At 28.2% G+C, this 18,341-nt stretch overlaps 2 protein-coding genes across 2 annotated transcripts in view; one reads left to right on the top strand and one right to left on the bottom strand.

The window, feature by feature from the left end:
• The window catches only part of LOC129963153 (interferon-related developmental regulator 1-like), a 30,644-nt gene extending 18,268 nt beyond the window's left edge, over positions 1-12,376 (bottom strand). The window contains exons 1-2 of the mRNA XM_056077266.1: positions 12,150-12,376; positions 3,190-3,303 (exon numbers count right to left, since the gene is read on the bottom strand). Of these exons, the coding sequence (XP_055933241.1) occupies positions 3,190-3,303; positions 12,150-12,180 (145 nt within the window). The 5' untranslated portion in view covers positions 12,181-12,376. The remainder of the gene's footprint in view (positions 1-3,189; positions 3,304-12,149) is intronic.
• A 701-nt stretch (positions 12,377-13,077) lies between these two features.
• On the top strand, positions 13,078-16,523 carry LOC129964075 (uncharacterized). The gene has a single exon (XM_056078752.1). It carries the CDS (start codon positions 13,141-13,143, stop codon positions 14,467-14,469), a length of 1,329 nt encoding a protein of 442 aa, XP_055934727.1. The 5' UTR covers positions 13,078-13,140; the 3' UTR covers positions 14,470-16,523.
• Positions 16,524-18,341: the final 1,818 nt, after the last annotated feature.

Genomic DNA, 18,341 nt, shown 5'->3' on the forward strand with positions numbered 1-18,341 from the left:
AATTTTAAACATTTTTATAAGAATCAAGACAGTATTTTTTTTTAAAGGAAAAAGAAAACTGATTGTCTTCAAACCTATAAACAATGAAAATCTCAGAAATCACTTTGATGATCAAGTGAATAAAATTCATTTATGCTGAAAGTCTAAAAGAGACTGAAACAGAGTGTGTAGCAAGAAACTGCTGCAACTTTTAAGCATTTTTGTATGAGTATGCATACGTAAACTGCGTATTTTCTAAGCATAGTATTTTTTTGTTTTGTTTTGTTTTATAATAATGCGTAGTTTTTATAGAAAAAAATTAAAAATTAATTCTAATTTCTTACTTTTTAAATTTTAATATTTATTTCTGTATTTGCATCTTCTATACAGAAATAAATTCTGTATTTTTATTCATTTATTCTATATTCTGTATTTTCTAATTTAAAATTATGCCTTTTTGGATTTTACAAAAGCATAGAAATTGTCATAAAAATAAAAAAATTTAAACTATTAATACCAAAGAAATTAAATAAACTTTTATAAGATTAACAATAAATATTTGTGAACTTTTTCAACTTTTCTTAAAATTAAAATAAAATTTCATATTAATACAACATTTCTGAAAATGCTGATAGTGATGTAGAAGTTCAGCATGACCACAAATTTTGTATTTGATTTTTATATATGCAACAACAATTAAGATCTAACATGGCTGGAATGGAAAAAGTAAATTTTTCCCAGCACTGATTCATTCTATTAAGTAATTTTATTTGCAATCTTATAAAGCTAAGAACTAAAGCATTTCTATGGCTATCATTATACGATTAGCAAAATTACCATGAAATTGATGACAGAACAATGCCATGTTCCAAATAAGAATCCTTGGCATGTGGTCGAATGTATCCAAAAAGCGAATTTGGGTCTTAGATGCATTCTTCTCAATCAATTAAAACAAAAATTTGACTCAAAACTACACTTATAGTCACAAAATTACATCCCAAATTTGATATATTTAAGTTGCAACATTTTAAAATTCTTGTGTTTACATATTTCTGAATGTACAGATGGTGAAGCCCTTGTTGGATTTGGTTCAAGTTTTGACATATGTTTATACAATAGATATTAAATCTGAATGCCAAATTTTAACTATCTAGCGCTCTACATTTCATAGTTATCATGTTAACTTATATTCGAACAGTCAGACAGACAAACAGATTTCTTCTAAATGGATGTTGCTAAAAAGTTGTACGAAACCTACAAGTTTGGTGGTGTGAAGACCATATACCAAATTTCATCTATTTAGCTTAAAGTATTTTTGTGTTATCTTTGTCACCAGCGAACATTTTCTGAAAAATGTGTTTTTTAATTCAAAGAGGTATGAAGCACGGAGATTCATTAAAATCTCGAGTACGACTTTTTTTGACGATTGCTATATTTTCTCTAAATTTTCTATGAAAGAAAGTAAAAATGACAATTGAAGCATTTTTTTAAAAAGTCTTTCTTGAAATCAGCATGAGACAATATATCACATTGCTTCAAAAATTAACAAAACTTATCACATGAAAAATTTTATTGAATGAACATGCTTTAAATTTTTTTAAAATTTAAATAAAAACAAAGAAAGCATTTTTTTACAACAATTTTAACGGCTGCAGAATAATGTGATTCAACAATTCAAAAAAACAATATTATTTTGAATTTCATTACAATAAAAAAATAATTTTTATAAACTGTGTACAAAATTAATTTTTCAGAAATTATTTTTTTTAAAAAATTGTATTCAACCAAACAAAATTAATATTTAAAAGCTATTCTTTTCTAACTTTTAAAATAGTGTTAAAATATTTTTTATACAATAATATGCTTTGATGTTATGATGAAAGCACATTGAAATTCTATTTTTTAACTAAATTTCGAATTAAAAATTTAGGAAATCCATTCTTAGTATGTCTCCAACACAAAAAAATAACTTCCCGAATTTCATGCTCTTAACTTTAATGGCTTTATGCTGAGTGTTGCTCAGAACAAGACTTCATATATAAAGAGAGATTTCATTGAGGAAAAAATTCCTATAAAAGTTATTAAAAAAATCATTATAAAATGATAGAATCTAAATCCTGAAAAAAACTGTAAAGAACACTTTTTTTATTCCTTTGAAAATATTTTAGTATCAGATCCAGCAGTTCCTTTTTTCTTAATCAGAAAAAATTTGGCAAGATTAGCCCAAAAAATAAAAATGTTCAAATGCATGGGGACATCCAAGAAATAATGAGAAAGATAAAGATCATTAAAAATGTAAGGCTTCAAGTTAAAATTTCAACATACTAGATATTACACGATTTACTAACACAATTAATTGCAATTCAATATAGTACAGTTGAATACCTGTAGTAGGTCATTCAAGTCAATGCTCAAAAACGACACATTAATGAGAAGATGATCGAATATGTTAGTATTTTTTAGTTCGATATATTGTATCAAATTCATCCTGCTATTTTCATATTTTCTGTCTATCTGACATTATTGTGTATTCTGCTTTAACAAAACATAAAAGTTTAAATATAAAGCATAATTTAAATAAATTCTTCAACATCTAAAACATTAAAAATTATAATTGGAATGTTTTTCGATTCACATAGAACGCATTTCATACTGCCCCTTCCAGATAACTATTCCCGCATTTTTGTAAATGGCAATGCATATTGTTGAAGAAAAAAAAAAAAATCATTAAGCGTCATCTTAAAATGTGCTGGAACCCCTGAAATACTTCTTTGAATTCTTCCCTTTTGTTGGTTTACTTTTTTGATACATCAAGTAAACAAGCCTTTATGACCATGATTTAGAATTATCATATTTAACTTTTGGGGAAGCAAAACAAAATGAAAAGCATTCTTCTATTCACGAGAAAATTAAACATTTTTTAAGGACCTTTTCTGAAAATTAAGCACTTTTAAGGTGCTTAAAAATTATTTTCAAATTTAAGCACTTTTCATAACGCTATGCACCCTGTGAAAACACAGCTAATAAAATACAGATTTTTAGAGCATCTCATTAACATAAAATACTATAAATTACAAATATAAAAAACAAAAGCAATTTGTCTTTTAAATATACCAAAATAGATAAGTTAAAGAAAGAATGTATTTATTTATTTATTCTTCCAATCAATTATTCATAAAGCAAGCAATACAGAATAGCTAAAATCAATACCAGTATCATCATCGCTGTCTAGTCGTAATTCAGAGAGATTGCTAACCACACTGCTGTTATCAGCAAGGGATTCCTCTTCACTAGCAAAGTCCTGTTTGTGACGCAATGGTCCACCTAAAGCAAGTATTATATTATATATATGCAAAAAAATTATTTCCTTTTAATCTCAGTTCTGCATTTAAAAATCTTATATCCAATATATTAATTCCTAATTATTCTTTTGGTTCAATACATAATATGAAATGAAGATATTTTCTATCAATATTCATGCTCTCTTATTTCCCTTCTTGTCCATAATAAACATGGCACATATTCACAAGGCTTATATTTCTGTATATTTTAAAATTTTCATTTCAATATCAGATTAAGTTCTTACAAATTAGGCATTAAAAATTGTAAATTTTGAAAATCCTTTTCATCCTTTACTACACATACAGCTGCTAAATGTTGAGATCGTTTAAGATCAGGTTGATTTTAAACTTTTTTTGTGTGTGTGTAAACAACTAAGAAATTGGCACTGTATTATGTGTTTCTACATAGAATTTAGAATAAGTCTTTTCATCAACTTTAAATTACAAGACAGCATATAGTGAGATTTATCAATTATTTGCATCTGATGAAATTAAAAGCTTAACAGACTTTCAAAAAAAATACAAATAACTTAAACCAAACATCATCATGCACAGTCAGAAGTAGAAAATCCTAGCAAATTAAAAAGTAAATCCATCCAGACTAAATGAGAAAATCCTTATCTTGGGATTCGTTTTTTCTTCTATAGTACACATTTGAGTACATATATGTTTAAGTGCCTTTTAACAATTAGAGATGGCAAGAAATTCATATATGCATATGTCCAAAACAATCACTATTGTTTTGGCCACAATATCCAACACCTTACAGAAATTTGAAAAAAGGTTTATATCTTCTAAATGAAATAATTTTTGATGCAAGACTGTGCTCCTGTAAACTGTATTCTGAAAAACAGTTACAGCTGACAGGTCTTGAACATCATTTTTACTTCAGTGATAACTGCCTGCTGCCAAGTGTAGCACATCACTGGCACAAGTTCACAAGAATATTATTTAAGACCGTAAATAGCAATAGAAAGGAAAAGGAAGGATTGAAAAACAAGACATGTTGTTGAAAAAGAAAGCAATATGTAAATAAAAAAAGGAAAGAACTGCTATTGGGAAAGACAGAAAAATTATTGTTGCTGAAAAAGTTAGAGAAATGAGATGCTGTTCAAGTTAGAAAAGCTATGTTTAATTAAATGCAAATTTGAAAGCTGTGATACATAAAATAGAAAGCGTCAATGAAGCTAGTTTACTGAATGTCAACATCAGTTTTCTAAAATTAACATTATTAATTTTATTAGAACTCAAGAAATTGATCCATGATTTTAAGATTTAAAAAAAAAAAAAACAGATGATCTGGTAGTTTCATTTGATCAGCTACTTCCTACATGATGTAGTCAACTTAATTGTTATAGATGTAGATGAAAAATGCATGTGGTTATGAATCTATAAAAGCTTTGCTTTTAAAATGATCTTGGACAAATGTGAAAAATTCTCAAACTTTTTTTTTTTTGAGGAAAAATAGTCATAGAACCTGGTGAAATTTTTATTTTAATTAATTCAAAAACTTATTTGAAGTTTGGTTATCAGAATTACACATCACAGCACTTTGCAAACTAGAGCTAAAACACACTTTAAAACCAATCTTGTTTTAATCTGTCAGTATAATATTCTTTTTAATACTATGTTGCTTTCAAGCAATTCTTTTTATCTGTATAATTCTGTTTTAGTATTATATATATTTGAAAATTTTATTTGATTTGAACAATTAAATGAAATAACTGTCTTTTTCTCTATTGAAAAAAATCAACAGATTTTATAAAAAAAGAACAAAAATGCTATTTTGCAAAGTGTAACTTGAAAAAATCTGGATAAACATAGACCATTTTTTGATGAAGTAATAAAAACATTTGAAGGAATAATTTTTTTGATAAGGTAATTGAGAAAAAATCCAGCAAGAAATCAAAAATATAATTTATTTTTTAAAGTATCTGTTGATGTCCTAAGTATTAAGTTTTCAAAACTAAGTGTCAAAAATTCATTCTTAAAGGATTCAAGATAGAGAGAGATACATTAGTCCAAAATCATTGTTGAACAGCATTCGATCCAAGTGAAACTGCCAAACATTAAAAAAACTAAATACTGTATAGTAGTAAAGAAGACATGAAAAATATATTTATATGTCAGAGCAAAAGGATCCTACAAATTAAAGAAATAGATTTATCCTATGGTGAAAACTGAAAAGAAGCTAATAATGAATATTTTACTCTTATTTTATCTATTTTAAGATACATTAATGCACATACTAAATATAAATACTTTTCTAAATAAAAATATTTTTAAAATAAATTTTTTATTTGTTTTTTTTATGAATTTAAAAGAAATCATTTAGTTCAGTTCATAAAGAAAGTTTAAAAAATAGTCAAATGAAAAAAAAAAAAAAAAAATGCACACATACACCCATGTATTTGCACATACTCAAAAATCAGAAAGTTTCTTTTTATCAATGTAATATTAAACAAGATAATCACTATAAACTGAAAGAATACATTTAAATATGAAGGTAGAAGCAATATGCTTTTATACATTCCTTGAAATTTAAACTGTTTTGATTTGTTTAAATTACATCAGTTTATTTTGTTTAAAGAAAAAAATTGATGGCAGAGTTAAAATATATAGATTAGTACCACAAAAATAGTTGAAATAAGAAAAGAAAAGCATCAATTTAAAAATGTGTTTAACTGCGTATGAACAGCAGTTTTTCTGTTATATATTTTCCGAGTCAATGAGATGTTTAATAATAAGAACATAAAAAAATCTATTTTCAATAAAAACTCAATGGATATTAATATGGAACAATATTTCGATTAAACAAGATATTTCAAAAAAAAAAAAAAATACTACATGAAGCAAAATACAATGTCAATCTAAGTCAACATAGAGACATTATGGCATATGCATTTAAAAAACACTATACTCCCCTTTCCAAAGAATGACCTTCCAATGTGAATATCATTACAATGACCCACCCTAAAGGAGATAGCAGGGGCCCTGGATTTTATGGAATCTAAAAATAACCGCAAAACCACCTTGCTGGTATTCATTGTGTTGACAACCTTTCAATCTGTCAAAGATTGTAGGGGGAAGAAACAGGTTAAAATACACCCGAAACATTCTTGGAGCAGTATACAGCTTGCATAATAATGCATGCAAACCAAACTTGCTATGTTAGGGACCATACATTAAAATCTGTGCACAGCAATCCTGAAGACAGACAGGCATTACATCAAAATACGTGTGAAACCCTTAGAGCGTTAAAGAATATGAAATTAGCATTCGAGTCATCCACTGGTATTTGAAAAAGTATTTTTAATTTCAGAAATTTAGTTACTTATGTAATGTCATAAGTAAATCTTTAAAGCAGTTATGACAGAGAAAAACTTAATTTAGATACCTTGTTTTTATAAATTACTTGTCATTTGGTGTATCCCAACACAAAATCTGACATTCATTCTTATGTTTTTGAGAAACTTTAACTGGGGATTTCTCTAATTTAATCATAAAAGAAATTCTTCCTAACATGAGAGAAATTTTTTCATAAAATTTTGTTTAAAGAATTGAGTTACACCAAATATCAGAAAATACAGTAGTTAATTCCTTCCTAACTAGACACATTTTATGATTTCACTATTCTTAAACATTTAAGAAAATTTTGTGTCTTCCTCAATTGGCCTTAATGATTGATAAGTGGCAATTACATGCATACACCATAAAATTTCCATCTTACAAATAGTCATTCAAAAGTTTATTATTAGTATTTCATCTCTTGGAAAAGGAAAGATTGGTGTTCTATATTGATGACAATATAGAACATCAGCCAACATAAATCTTTTATCTACATTCTGTAAAAGGAACACTTCATTGCCATTTTTTATTAAAGGATCATTCACATGGATGAATACCATGCAAAACAAAAAACAAATAGAAATGCGAAGAATTTGTAAAAGAAGTAGTGAGTCAGGCAGCAAAGAAAGAAATAAATGCTAAGAAAATAAAAGTTTTAAAAAATTCTGAATAGTCAGAATTAAATCTGGAAGCAAAATTTAATTGGAGAGAATGGATTTAAACTCAAATGATGCTTGAATGTTTAATCCAAAGACAACATGCATCATGAAATATATTACCCATGATGTTCCAAAAATAATAAATATTGATAAGAGTTCAGTGAATGAAAAATTATAAATAATAAAGAGAGTAAAACTGATTTAATAAAGTTGTGTTAGCCATATTCCTCAGGATATTGGCCCTCTTACCATAAAGAAAGTCTAAAAAAAATTGCCGTACCCTGGAAAAAAAGCGGTCCCAAATTGCTATCATTGTTTTGGCAACCTTAGACTTTGGATGTGAATAAATGATAATCCACATAAAAATAGCTATATAAAACAAATATGCATTTCTTGGAACTTATATTTTTAAAATTTAATATGCATAAGATAAAGCATAAAACATAATTGATCCAGTTTTAAAAAAACACTAATAAAGTAATAGTGAAAAACTTAACATTTACTTTTTTATTAAGTCACATTTAGAATTTCTATGGCTAACATGAAATTGGCATTATTTATACTTTTCCAAACAAGTAATTTGATCATGTCATTTGAAAATAGCAATATTTTATTCTGGAGATAAATTTTGTTAGAAACAGATATCCAGTTGGTACGAAAATAGAAATTGTAAGAATTTACCTCAGTGCACATCATGAGAAAACACAAGGCACAAGTTTAATCAACATTATTATTTTAATTTTTCTAAAAAGACTTGAGGTTATTCAATATACTCCTCCACTTCTACTACTATTTTCGAAAAGAACCTCAGCTTTTCTGAAATGGGATTTTGACCATCAGATGTCTGTTAAGAATCTTTAATTGCAGTTTCATTTTGAGAAATATAGTTTGAATTGCTTCCCTGGTTATAAAAACACATTCTGTATATTCTTTCTTGCTTGATTAGAATCATTTTAACATTTAAAAATATAGGGAATAATATTTTTAAAATATCTTAGTTTTCTCTAGAATACTCTTTTCTAATTAACCCGTTTCCGCCCAGCGGCATATTTATAGGATAGTTAATTTTCACCATTATAAATAAAGCTATTCAACGTTTCGCCAATTCTTTTTCTACCCCCTGAAGAGTAATGGTTTCACAATACTTATTTAAACCAGTTTGGACCGGATGGAAGCATTTTCAGCCAGCTGCAGACATGTAAACTTCGTCGTTTTCATAATTTTTTCTTGCTGAATTTCATTGTAATCGTACAAAAAGGTTTTAAAGGTAAGTTTAAATATTTTTTCAGAATTTATAGTTCAGATATTCTATTAACAGATACCTTGTAATGTTTTAAAATTATTTTTACTTTTATTAGTTTTAATTACAAATTTAAACTACTGTCCTAAAAATAGGACGCTGGGCGGATTCGTTAAATTTTCTGATATTTAGTTTATTTCATAGGTGCTCAAGATGTTGCGGAAAAAAGTTTTTAAAACTGCCGAGGAAGCTGTAGAATATCTATTTTCAGAGGAATTAAGAGTCTGAAATGATTGCTTTGCCACCTGAAGTAAATGAATTAACAGATGAAGAAGTTTTGATGACACTGCAACTCTTGTATAAAATGTGGGCATTATGTGGGAACAATGGCTACAAGGAAGTTGTTGATGCTGCTTCTACCGTGGTTCTTTCAAAAGAGCCCTTGGGAACTCGAGTTGTAAAAAAAATTCTTCAGCCAGTTACTGATTCCAAGAGACATATAGTTTATTTTGATAATTTTTTTTTAATTCCTATAATTTGTTAATTGACCTAAGAAAGAGTAGATTTCAACAGGAACAATAAGAAGTGACAGAATACAGCATTGTCCCCTTGAAATCGATTCTACTTCCAAAAAGACTAGCCGTGGTTCACATGATTTCTACTTTGATGTGAAAAATAAAATTAATGCGGTAAAATGGAATGATAATAAATGTATTACATTTGCGACAAATTTTGACATAATTGAGCCACTAACATCTGTTTCAAAGCGTGTAAAAGGAAAAGTTGAAAAAAATAAAATCGAACAGCCATGTCTCGTAAACAATTATAACAAAAACATGGGTGGTGTAGATTCTCATGATTGGCTTTTAGAGAAACATTCCATAAAAATCCGTGGAAAAAAATGGTATTGGCCAATTTTTACCCAAATTGTAGACATGGCTGTTGTAAATACTGGCATTATTTACAACATGGTAAATGCCTGCATTATTTACAACATGGTAAATGCAGAAAAAAAGAGTATCAAAAAAATAAGGAAACATATTACACTAGGCCTATCTAAAAAAAGGCAACACAGGACAAAAACAAATCAGTAGACCAAGTTATACAATTTCATCTTAAGTGAAGGAAATAGACATTGTTAGACGTGATGGTGTTGGCTATATAATTGGTAAAAGAGAAAAACAAAGACGATGTCAAATGCAAAATTGTTCGGAAAAACCTCTTACATTTTGAATGAAATGTAATGCAACTATGTACAAAATGTTTTCCAAATTACCATAAATAGTGTAAATATGTTTAAATAAAAAAATGTCAAATTTATTTGTGTTTCATTTTATTTTGCATTAAATATTAAAGATCAATTGTTCGGGAACAGAACTCAAAAACTTCCATATCCGCCCAGCGTCCTATTTATAGGACAATAATTATCTCGGATCCTAAATTAATGGTGCGGAATTTAACTGCATATTATATTTAATTTAAGTGTTTAGAACATAATTTTAAAAGTTTTTAACGAAATTTCAATTTTAAATTAAGTTGGGCGTTAACGGGTTAATGCTTCAATTTTATGCTTCTTAGAGTAGTAGCACTCAAAGTAAATTACTTGCCCGCCCTAGCGAACTTCATCATATCTCCATAAGTGGACAAGTTTATAATTTTCAGAATAAAATTCAGAGCTGAATAAAATTTACATTTTTTAAAAATATTATTTAGTTGCGAGAATTGCCAGTTCAAACATCATTGACCAAATATGTATCCCATAAAAAAAGTTAAAAAGCCTGTAAAAATGGAATTATTGTTTATTAGGAAGATTACATTGTATTTTCACCCAGAATGTAAATACTCCTTTAATGTTACATCAATGTTTAAAGATCAATTTAAATTTTAATACAAGGATCACCAAGAAAGACTCTTAAGACGTCGTACTCTTCTCTTTTTACTCCCTAAACTAACAATTTACTGACATAAGAAGAAAAAAAATGTAAGGAATGACAATAATATTCACTGATAAAGAAAATACAAAAATCTCCTGGAGCATAATTTTTTTTCCCTCTGCATCATCAAAGATGTTAAATTTTAGAATAAAAAAATACAAAGACTTAAAATAATTTGACTTTTTGATGTGAAGTAGGTTGATGGACTTCTTGAACTCAAAGCTTTGTAATTTCCAGATACTACTATTACTACAAAAAAGTAATATAACAAATACAAGTACCTTTTAAATTTCGATATTCCTTTAATAGCAAAAGAGTGCATTTTAAGAATCGGTTGCATTTTAATAAGACCCAAGACTAACATCAGAATAATTAATATCCCTTACTTAATCCTCTCTATATCATTGATCAACTTTCAATGAATTAATTAATCCAAATATGTAAAAAGTAAATTAAAGATTATACATATAGATGTAAGTAAATTATAAGTTTATATATATATATATATATAAACAATATACAAATAGATTATTTAAATTATATATAACCTATATGTATATATAATACATGTAGATTATATTCCAGTAGTATATTTATATATACAAGTAAAAAAATCCATGTATATAAATAAACATGTACCACAATTCTTCTTTGAAATAATCTCTTTGAAAAATTTTCTTTTCATTCTTCTACTATAGTGAATGAACTACTATTGAAATAGTAATTTATATGCGTGGCAATATATAACTGACCTTTTAAAAGTCTATTAAGAATATCTGATTTCCTAGAATATTTGTTTGTGTGTGTGTGTAACTCATATATGAAACCCCCACTAACACCAAATATATTTATTTAGCTTAATGGAAAATACAGATGGCCTTGTTAGTAATAAATCATCACTTCGTTACAATTCGAGTACTAAGTTGTCCCATGCTGCAATATCAAGCAAGAAAAATACATGTACGATTGTCCTTGAAAAAATATTCCAGTTTATTTTCTCCCTTCTCTTGTTATTTTGTTCTACTTTCGAATGAGTATGAAACCGAATCTAAATGATTAAATTTTCTGCAGTATTTGAGAAATGTTTGCTAACATGAATAATACATTTTTGATATCAATGTACATGAAAAACATTTCTACGAATACAACGTATTGCTGCGGGGAAGAGAAGAAAAATCCATAGAGATGAAAGTTTAAATAGCGCTTTTTTGGTGCTTTTGTTTATTAATACTTTATTTTCAAAATTATGGCTAAGCAGAAATTAAAAGAAAAAAAATCAAATAATGAGGATTGCAACTCAAGAGATTTATATATATGTATAAGATTAATCCAAAAAGAGCACAAAACGATTAAGAATCTGATGATAAAAGACTATTTATAGTATCAAAAGATAAAAACAATATTTAATACTTCTGCTCTATATATAAGCTTACCATGTTTTGACTACGCAAAATACATTTGACTATAATTGATGTAACATATGATACTCGAACACGTTGATCAAAAAAAAAAAATATTTATGGAATAGATTTTACGGAAATATATATATTAAGAAAATTAAGCTACTGGTCATTTGCAAGAAAATTTTCCCCATTTGAAGGAATTTTAGAATTAACATATTTCAGTTAACCCTATTGGTAATACTAACCAGACTTTGATTTCCTCTTTCCTTTAGGCATCCGTAAAATGAATATACCAATCAAATGAACTAATATTTAAATAATCAAGAAGGACAACACGTGGAAATAAACTTTCTAAAACTTCCAACCATAAAATAAGGTACTCGATAGTAACATCCGTAATCCTTCATCCACATGGTGAAATGTTTGCTTTCAAATCAACGATGGCAGGAATGCCAACAATGGAGGAAGCGCATGACGTAGTTCTGTAATTTGCTATGAGGGGAAAAAAACATAGAAACATATCATGTTTTTTATAAATCTCAACTTATTTAATAAGAGATTTTGTTGATCAAGAATTTTAGATTGAATTGAATATTTAAAGTACATTTAAATAATTCAGTTAAATAAATGTTTTATTGATAATGAAAGAATTCTATCGTACAAAAGTTATATTTTCAGGAATATTAAAGCATATTAAGAAGTACTATTGAAATACTATTAAAGTAATGTGCATTAACTTGAAAGCCTATGAATTTAAAAGAATTACCTGACTGCATTTAAACAAAAGTTTTGCAAGAAAAAATACAAAAAGTTTCAACTCTATCGCTATTGAATCTACTTGACTGCAAGAGTTTCCTTTCTTATCCAAAAAATACGGGGTTTAATTTTTATTTAACTGATTTTTTGGTATAAAGCAGTTTTTTTTAATATACTCCATAAATTTCTTTCATTTTTATAATTACGAAATTTTAGGCATTCGTAACTCAAGTGCGACGGAATTTTTCAGTCTACTTTGCTGTGTTTAATAAAATAATGACTCCCATTTAAATTAATTTACCATAAAATTAATCTAAAATAGCCAGTTAAAAAATCCATCGTTATTAGATTTTGCTCAATTTAATGCGCATAACCTGAAATTTAGGTTCAGGATATTGGCAATAGATGGATATTTTAATCAAGGGACATTTTATTTTCAGATTTCGTAGTGCTGGGTAGAGGTCCAGTTTATGTTTCATAATGAATGATTCTATGGAAACTTCGATGGTGTATTCGAAGCATGAAGAAAATTTGGAAAATGAGGAAGATCCGAATGTAAAATCTGATAATGAAAAATGTGAATCGCCTTCTCAAAAAAGTGGAATCGAGCCTTCTAAACCTAGGCGGCGGGGAAGGAGGGGGAAAAGGCGTAAACAGAGGAAGGACAGCAGCGCCGTGTGCGAAAACGAAGCGCATGGGGAGCACGAGGCGGGAGAGTCGAACGATTGGAAGTCGGATGAAGATCTGGACAGTAAACTCGGTAGTTACATGGATACCGTGATGGTACGACCGATCAATGTTCCGAAGGCCCCTGAGAATTATAACACGTTCATCATGGATGAGCATGATGAGTGTCATTTGTACATGAGTTTTGAAACACCAAATCCTTACATGGCGAATACAGAGGAGCTGCGAGATCAAAATTGTGCGATTACTGAGCCTTTTGAAGATGCTGCCTACATAGATATCGATTACGAGTACGAATCTCCTCAGGACTTTGACAACGTTGCATACTATGACAAAGAGTTCGAAGAGTCGTACAAAAATAATCGTTTTGACGAGCTCGTACGTTTGTCGAGAGAAGAACTTATAGCAGGAATTCAGGATTTGGAAAGGAGATTGCGAGAGTTGAGTGAGGATTTAGTCAGAGAAAACCCTAGTCCTGTACTGGAGAAGTTGCAAGCAGAACTTTTAGAGCTGCAAGAAAAGCATTTGGAATTGAAAGAATGCAATGCTAGATTGACTGCATTGGTGATGGACAGTGAAACTGGATCTGCGCCGGGTGAATCCCCTGCAAATTCTCAAACTCTCACTGATGGATTTTCTCCTCAAAGTGATTTAGTGAGTCCAAGTCATACGATTGAGTCAAAATGTGAGTTAGTGTTGAGCGAACAGTCACCAAGAAAAGGCTGGAGTCCCTATAGTCCAGCTGATAACAGAAGAAGTCAGGGAGACATGCCATACATCGAGGATGATTCAGTGTTGTTTTCAAGGACTTCTGATGTATTAAAAGTTGACAGCACTGATGTGAATGTAAATACAGAATCTGTATTGAGTGCCAAGGACGGAGAATGTTGGCTTTCACCAACATCTGATTTTACGTTAAAGACATCTGACATTAAGGTGGAGAACTCTTTGAACAGTTCTGAGGAGGGAGAATCCCAAAACTTAAAGCACCTTTCAGAATCCGGGTATGATGTAGATAAAAAAACTTTCAAAAGTGATCTGGTCCACAATCCAAAGCTTAGCCCTAAAGAGATGTCTAATAATATGTCAACATTAGAAGAGCTGAACTCTGTGACTGTATAATCGAAATGCCTAACTTTGTGGTTGGAAGGTCTTTCAAATAAGTGCTTAGCTTGCTCCATAGTTTGACTTGAGAGAGACCTTTTACTTTTAGATCATTTGCTTTCTAATTTGTTTTAGAGACTAATTAAATATCTACTGTATATATGTGCATGTAAGAAATTAAGATTGCAGAATTTTTCTGATTGAAATGAGATTTGTTCTCTGACTTATTAGTGGCAATGTTTAAAAAAATAGAATTTTTTTAAAATTTCTCCTTCTTTATGTATATGTTGAATTGGCTAAATGTATATGAAGATTTTCATATATATAAAGTATTCGCTTTAATATTTAAAAATGAAATATCTTAGTAATTTGCCACTAAATAAGGTAAATTTCAATGTATAAAGCAGTATTGTTATCATTTCTTAATTTTAACTTAATTTTATTTTTCCTGAAGTAAATTAATATAATTATTAAAGATAATAATTACAGGTAAATTAAACTTTTTATAAAGAAATTTATTATACTCTACAAAATGACTTAAATATTCATAATGAGTAACTTTGAAAATATAACATTGGAAATTTGTTTTTATTTAAATTCTAGTTTTTGAAAAATATCAAATTTTAATTTTTCAAATTATGACAAGGTCAGAAAATTTTCTGGATAAATAATTTATTTTAAATTACTCATCTGTCGAGGTTGAACTCCAGCATTTAAAAGCAAACTTAAATAATAATAATAATAATATTTTATTAGCATAATTAATGTTAACTGTTTTATAATTTTAATGGATTGAAAGATTCTTGGTACAAAAGTATTAAAAATTTTAAAAGTACTTATCTTTATATTTTTTATTAGATATACTAATATTTTATTCAAAATAAAAATGGAGAATCTCTTTGTAAAATAATGAAATTTTAAAGAAATATATTTTAAAATGGTAAAAGAGAGTAAAATTTAGAAATTTGTTCAAGTCAAAATTACTTATTTGATACCATTGTTTCTCCCAAAGAAATCTAGTCTCAATGTAAATGGTTATTGAAAATGTATCTGAAGATTTTCATATCTATTAAGCACTTGGCATATTGTTTATAAATAAATTTTTGTAGTAATTTACTTATATCTATTTTTGAGTTATAGTTTGTTATTCAATTTAATTAAGTTTATTTACAAAAAGAAAGTTTAATTTGAAATTATAAGTAAAATATCTCTCTCAATCGCATCTTGGCTCTCAATATTCTGTTTACATCACAGTGTATAAAAACAAATATTAATGTATAGACTTTTGGTGTCTTTCATGTATTTTTAAAGTTATTTTTGTTTGCTCTTAATATGCATGCATAAACTGGGTCATTGTATAGATGAATATTTTATATGTTTTAGTGATCTTTAGCAGGAGAAGTAAATTTTCTTGTAAAAAATGCAATGGTTATGTGAAAACTATTGTCAAAAATTATATTTCAAGATTATAATGTAATAATTTTTTTTATTTTGTTGGAAAATCCTATATCATTATAGGAGAGATTTAATTTAAAATTCACGAAATTGAATTGAAACAAAACATTTTATTTAGCTGGAAAATTGTTGTTAAAATCAATAAGTTTCAATAGTTGGCAGTTCCTGATTTAGCAAAATAATCTCGAATGTTATCAGAAGTAATGTTAAAGCAATTGCTGAACTATTGTCATTAAAAAAAATTAAGACTCCTGTAAACTTCAACCATTGAAATGTAAAGCTTTTTAATTCTAGTCTTGCACTCACTAAGTTAATAGGAAATGTTTTGTGCTCGTAATTTTGTATTCATTTAAAATTAAAATGTTTAAAATGCATGTTTTTAGAATTTATCTATATATGCATAGAATTTACATGTAATTTTGATTATAATTTTATTCTTATAAATGTTTTTTCATTTGATGAAAGTTATAAAATTATATTTTCTGCTTTTTATAATATGTATTCATTTTGACATCATGTCTTTAAGGTGAAAATATGTATTTATAATGTTAAAAATGATCATGAATTAAGGAATTTTTGTTGCATTGTTTAGCAAATAAATATTTTTTCTGTCATTATTTTGTTCTTTGAAAACTGTGTAAGTCTTATTTTTAAGCAAAATATTATTCATTTTATTAGTTATTTTTTACTTAATACATATACAAAAAATAAAGGAAAAGTGAATTGTGATACAATAATATGAAGCTATTGTATACTATTTAAAAGTTATACTGCATACATTATTAACTTTAGCATCTGCTTCTTGCAATCTAAATTTTTGTATTTATTTCAATTTGCAGCATGTGAGGAAAAATTCCATAAAATATTCAACAAAAGGAAAATAATTCCATTATTTAAAAAAGAATGTGAATTGCAAAAAAAAAAAAAAAAAGTAATGAGGTTTAAAATGTTTGAAACGAATTTGGTTTTTGAGCATGGTCAGTGCATTGTTTTGAATATTGTCCCAGATATTGTTGGCTCAGATAGTGCAATTCAATGAGTGCAAATATCCAATTTCATAGGTTCATTTCTTGTCACATTCAGTGATATTCTAAGAAAGATACTTGATATTCTAAGAATTTATAATCTAATAGTCATAATCTTGAGCAGCTGTTGGACATATTTTCAAATTGGCTCCTTCATCCGATTTTCCAAATCGTGTATTGATAGCTGGCTTTCCCTGCGGCAGCCACATACTGCAAATGAATAAAGAACATGCCTTTGATAATCTTAAATTTAATATTCAAAACTTGTATAAGTTGTGAAGAATAGATCTACCTTAGGTGGTACACAAGTAGGTCAAGGTGAAAAATCGTTGTATAAAATTGAAGTAATTTTTTTCTCTCTCACTAGATGGCGCAGTTTTGTAATAGGTGTCCCTCCCCTGCTTTTATTTGTATATAGGTGAGTAAATAATTTTTCTCTTCTGCCTTTTGAGGGTGCGATAGTGTGAATTTATTTTACTTGTGATATAGCATAACTTCCCTTTAATCAAGGGTCAGACCATTAGTAAAGTTCAGTCTCTGTATTTGCTCTCACACTAATCACTCTGTAATGTATTTGCTCTCACTGCGTAATCTTGAAACGATATCAGTGACGTCCAGTTCTTACTCTTGAAGTTTAATTCAGTAGCGCTTTCAGATTTATGCTTGCCATTCGACCACTTTATCTCCATGTTTCTCGACTTCTAGTTAGAAATGTTATGTTGGGAAGAAGCTTGACCTATACCATACAAAGACCATCTAAAATTAAAATAACAAAAAGAAAAGAGATGAAACGGAAAGATAAATCCATGTAAACCGTGGCAATACAAGACAAAGAATATAATTTGTCTAAGGAAATTTAAGGAACGTAAAGTTGCTGAAGAAATTTGTTGGTGACATTTGTTTTCCTCGCTGCATCTTCCGTTGAATCAAGGAGCCAAGAGAAAGAAAGTGCACCAATTCCCATTCGCTTCCGGAGTTGTTCATATAAACTTAGATATTTTTTTTTACAACGAAACAGAATTTGTTCTATATCTTCAATTTCATTACAAGTAGGACATTTGGGTGAATTAAGCAGGCGAAACCTATAGAGCATTCCAGGAAGCGTGAGAGTAAGACATCTGTCTTTCTGTTTGATGCTTTCCAGTGAAAAAAAGTTACTTTCTTTCCATTTCTTAAATTCTATCTTCAGTATTTCATTTTTGATGGGTCGGGAGATATCTATTTCACAGGTTCAGAAATTTGTGCTTTTCGAATTAAACTATCCTCTTGTTCGTTTTCTGGAATACCAGCATGACCTGGAGTTCAAACAAGTTCTAGGGATTTAATTTTATTTTGAGAGAGGAACAAATTTTGCTATGGAAGTGCAATTAATCTAGGGGATTTATTTTTAATATTCATAAGAGCTTGTAA

This window comes from Argiope bruennichi, chromosome 3, assembly GCF_947563725.1.
Source record: "Argiope bruennichi chromosome 3, qqArgBrue1.1, whole genome shotgun sequence".
In the NCBI taxonomy this organism is placed as follows: Eukaryota; Metazoa; Arthropoda; class Arachnida; order Araneae; family Araneidae; genus Argiope; species Argiope bruennichi.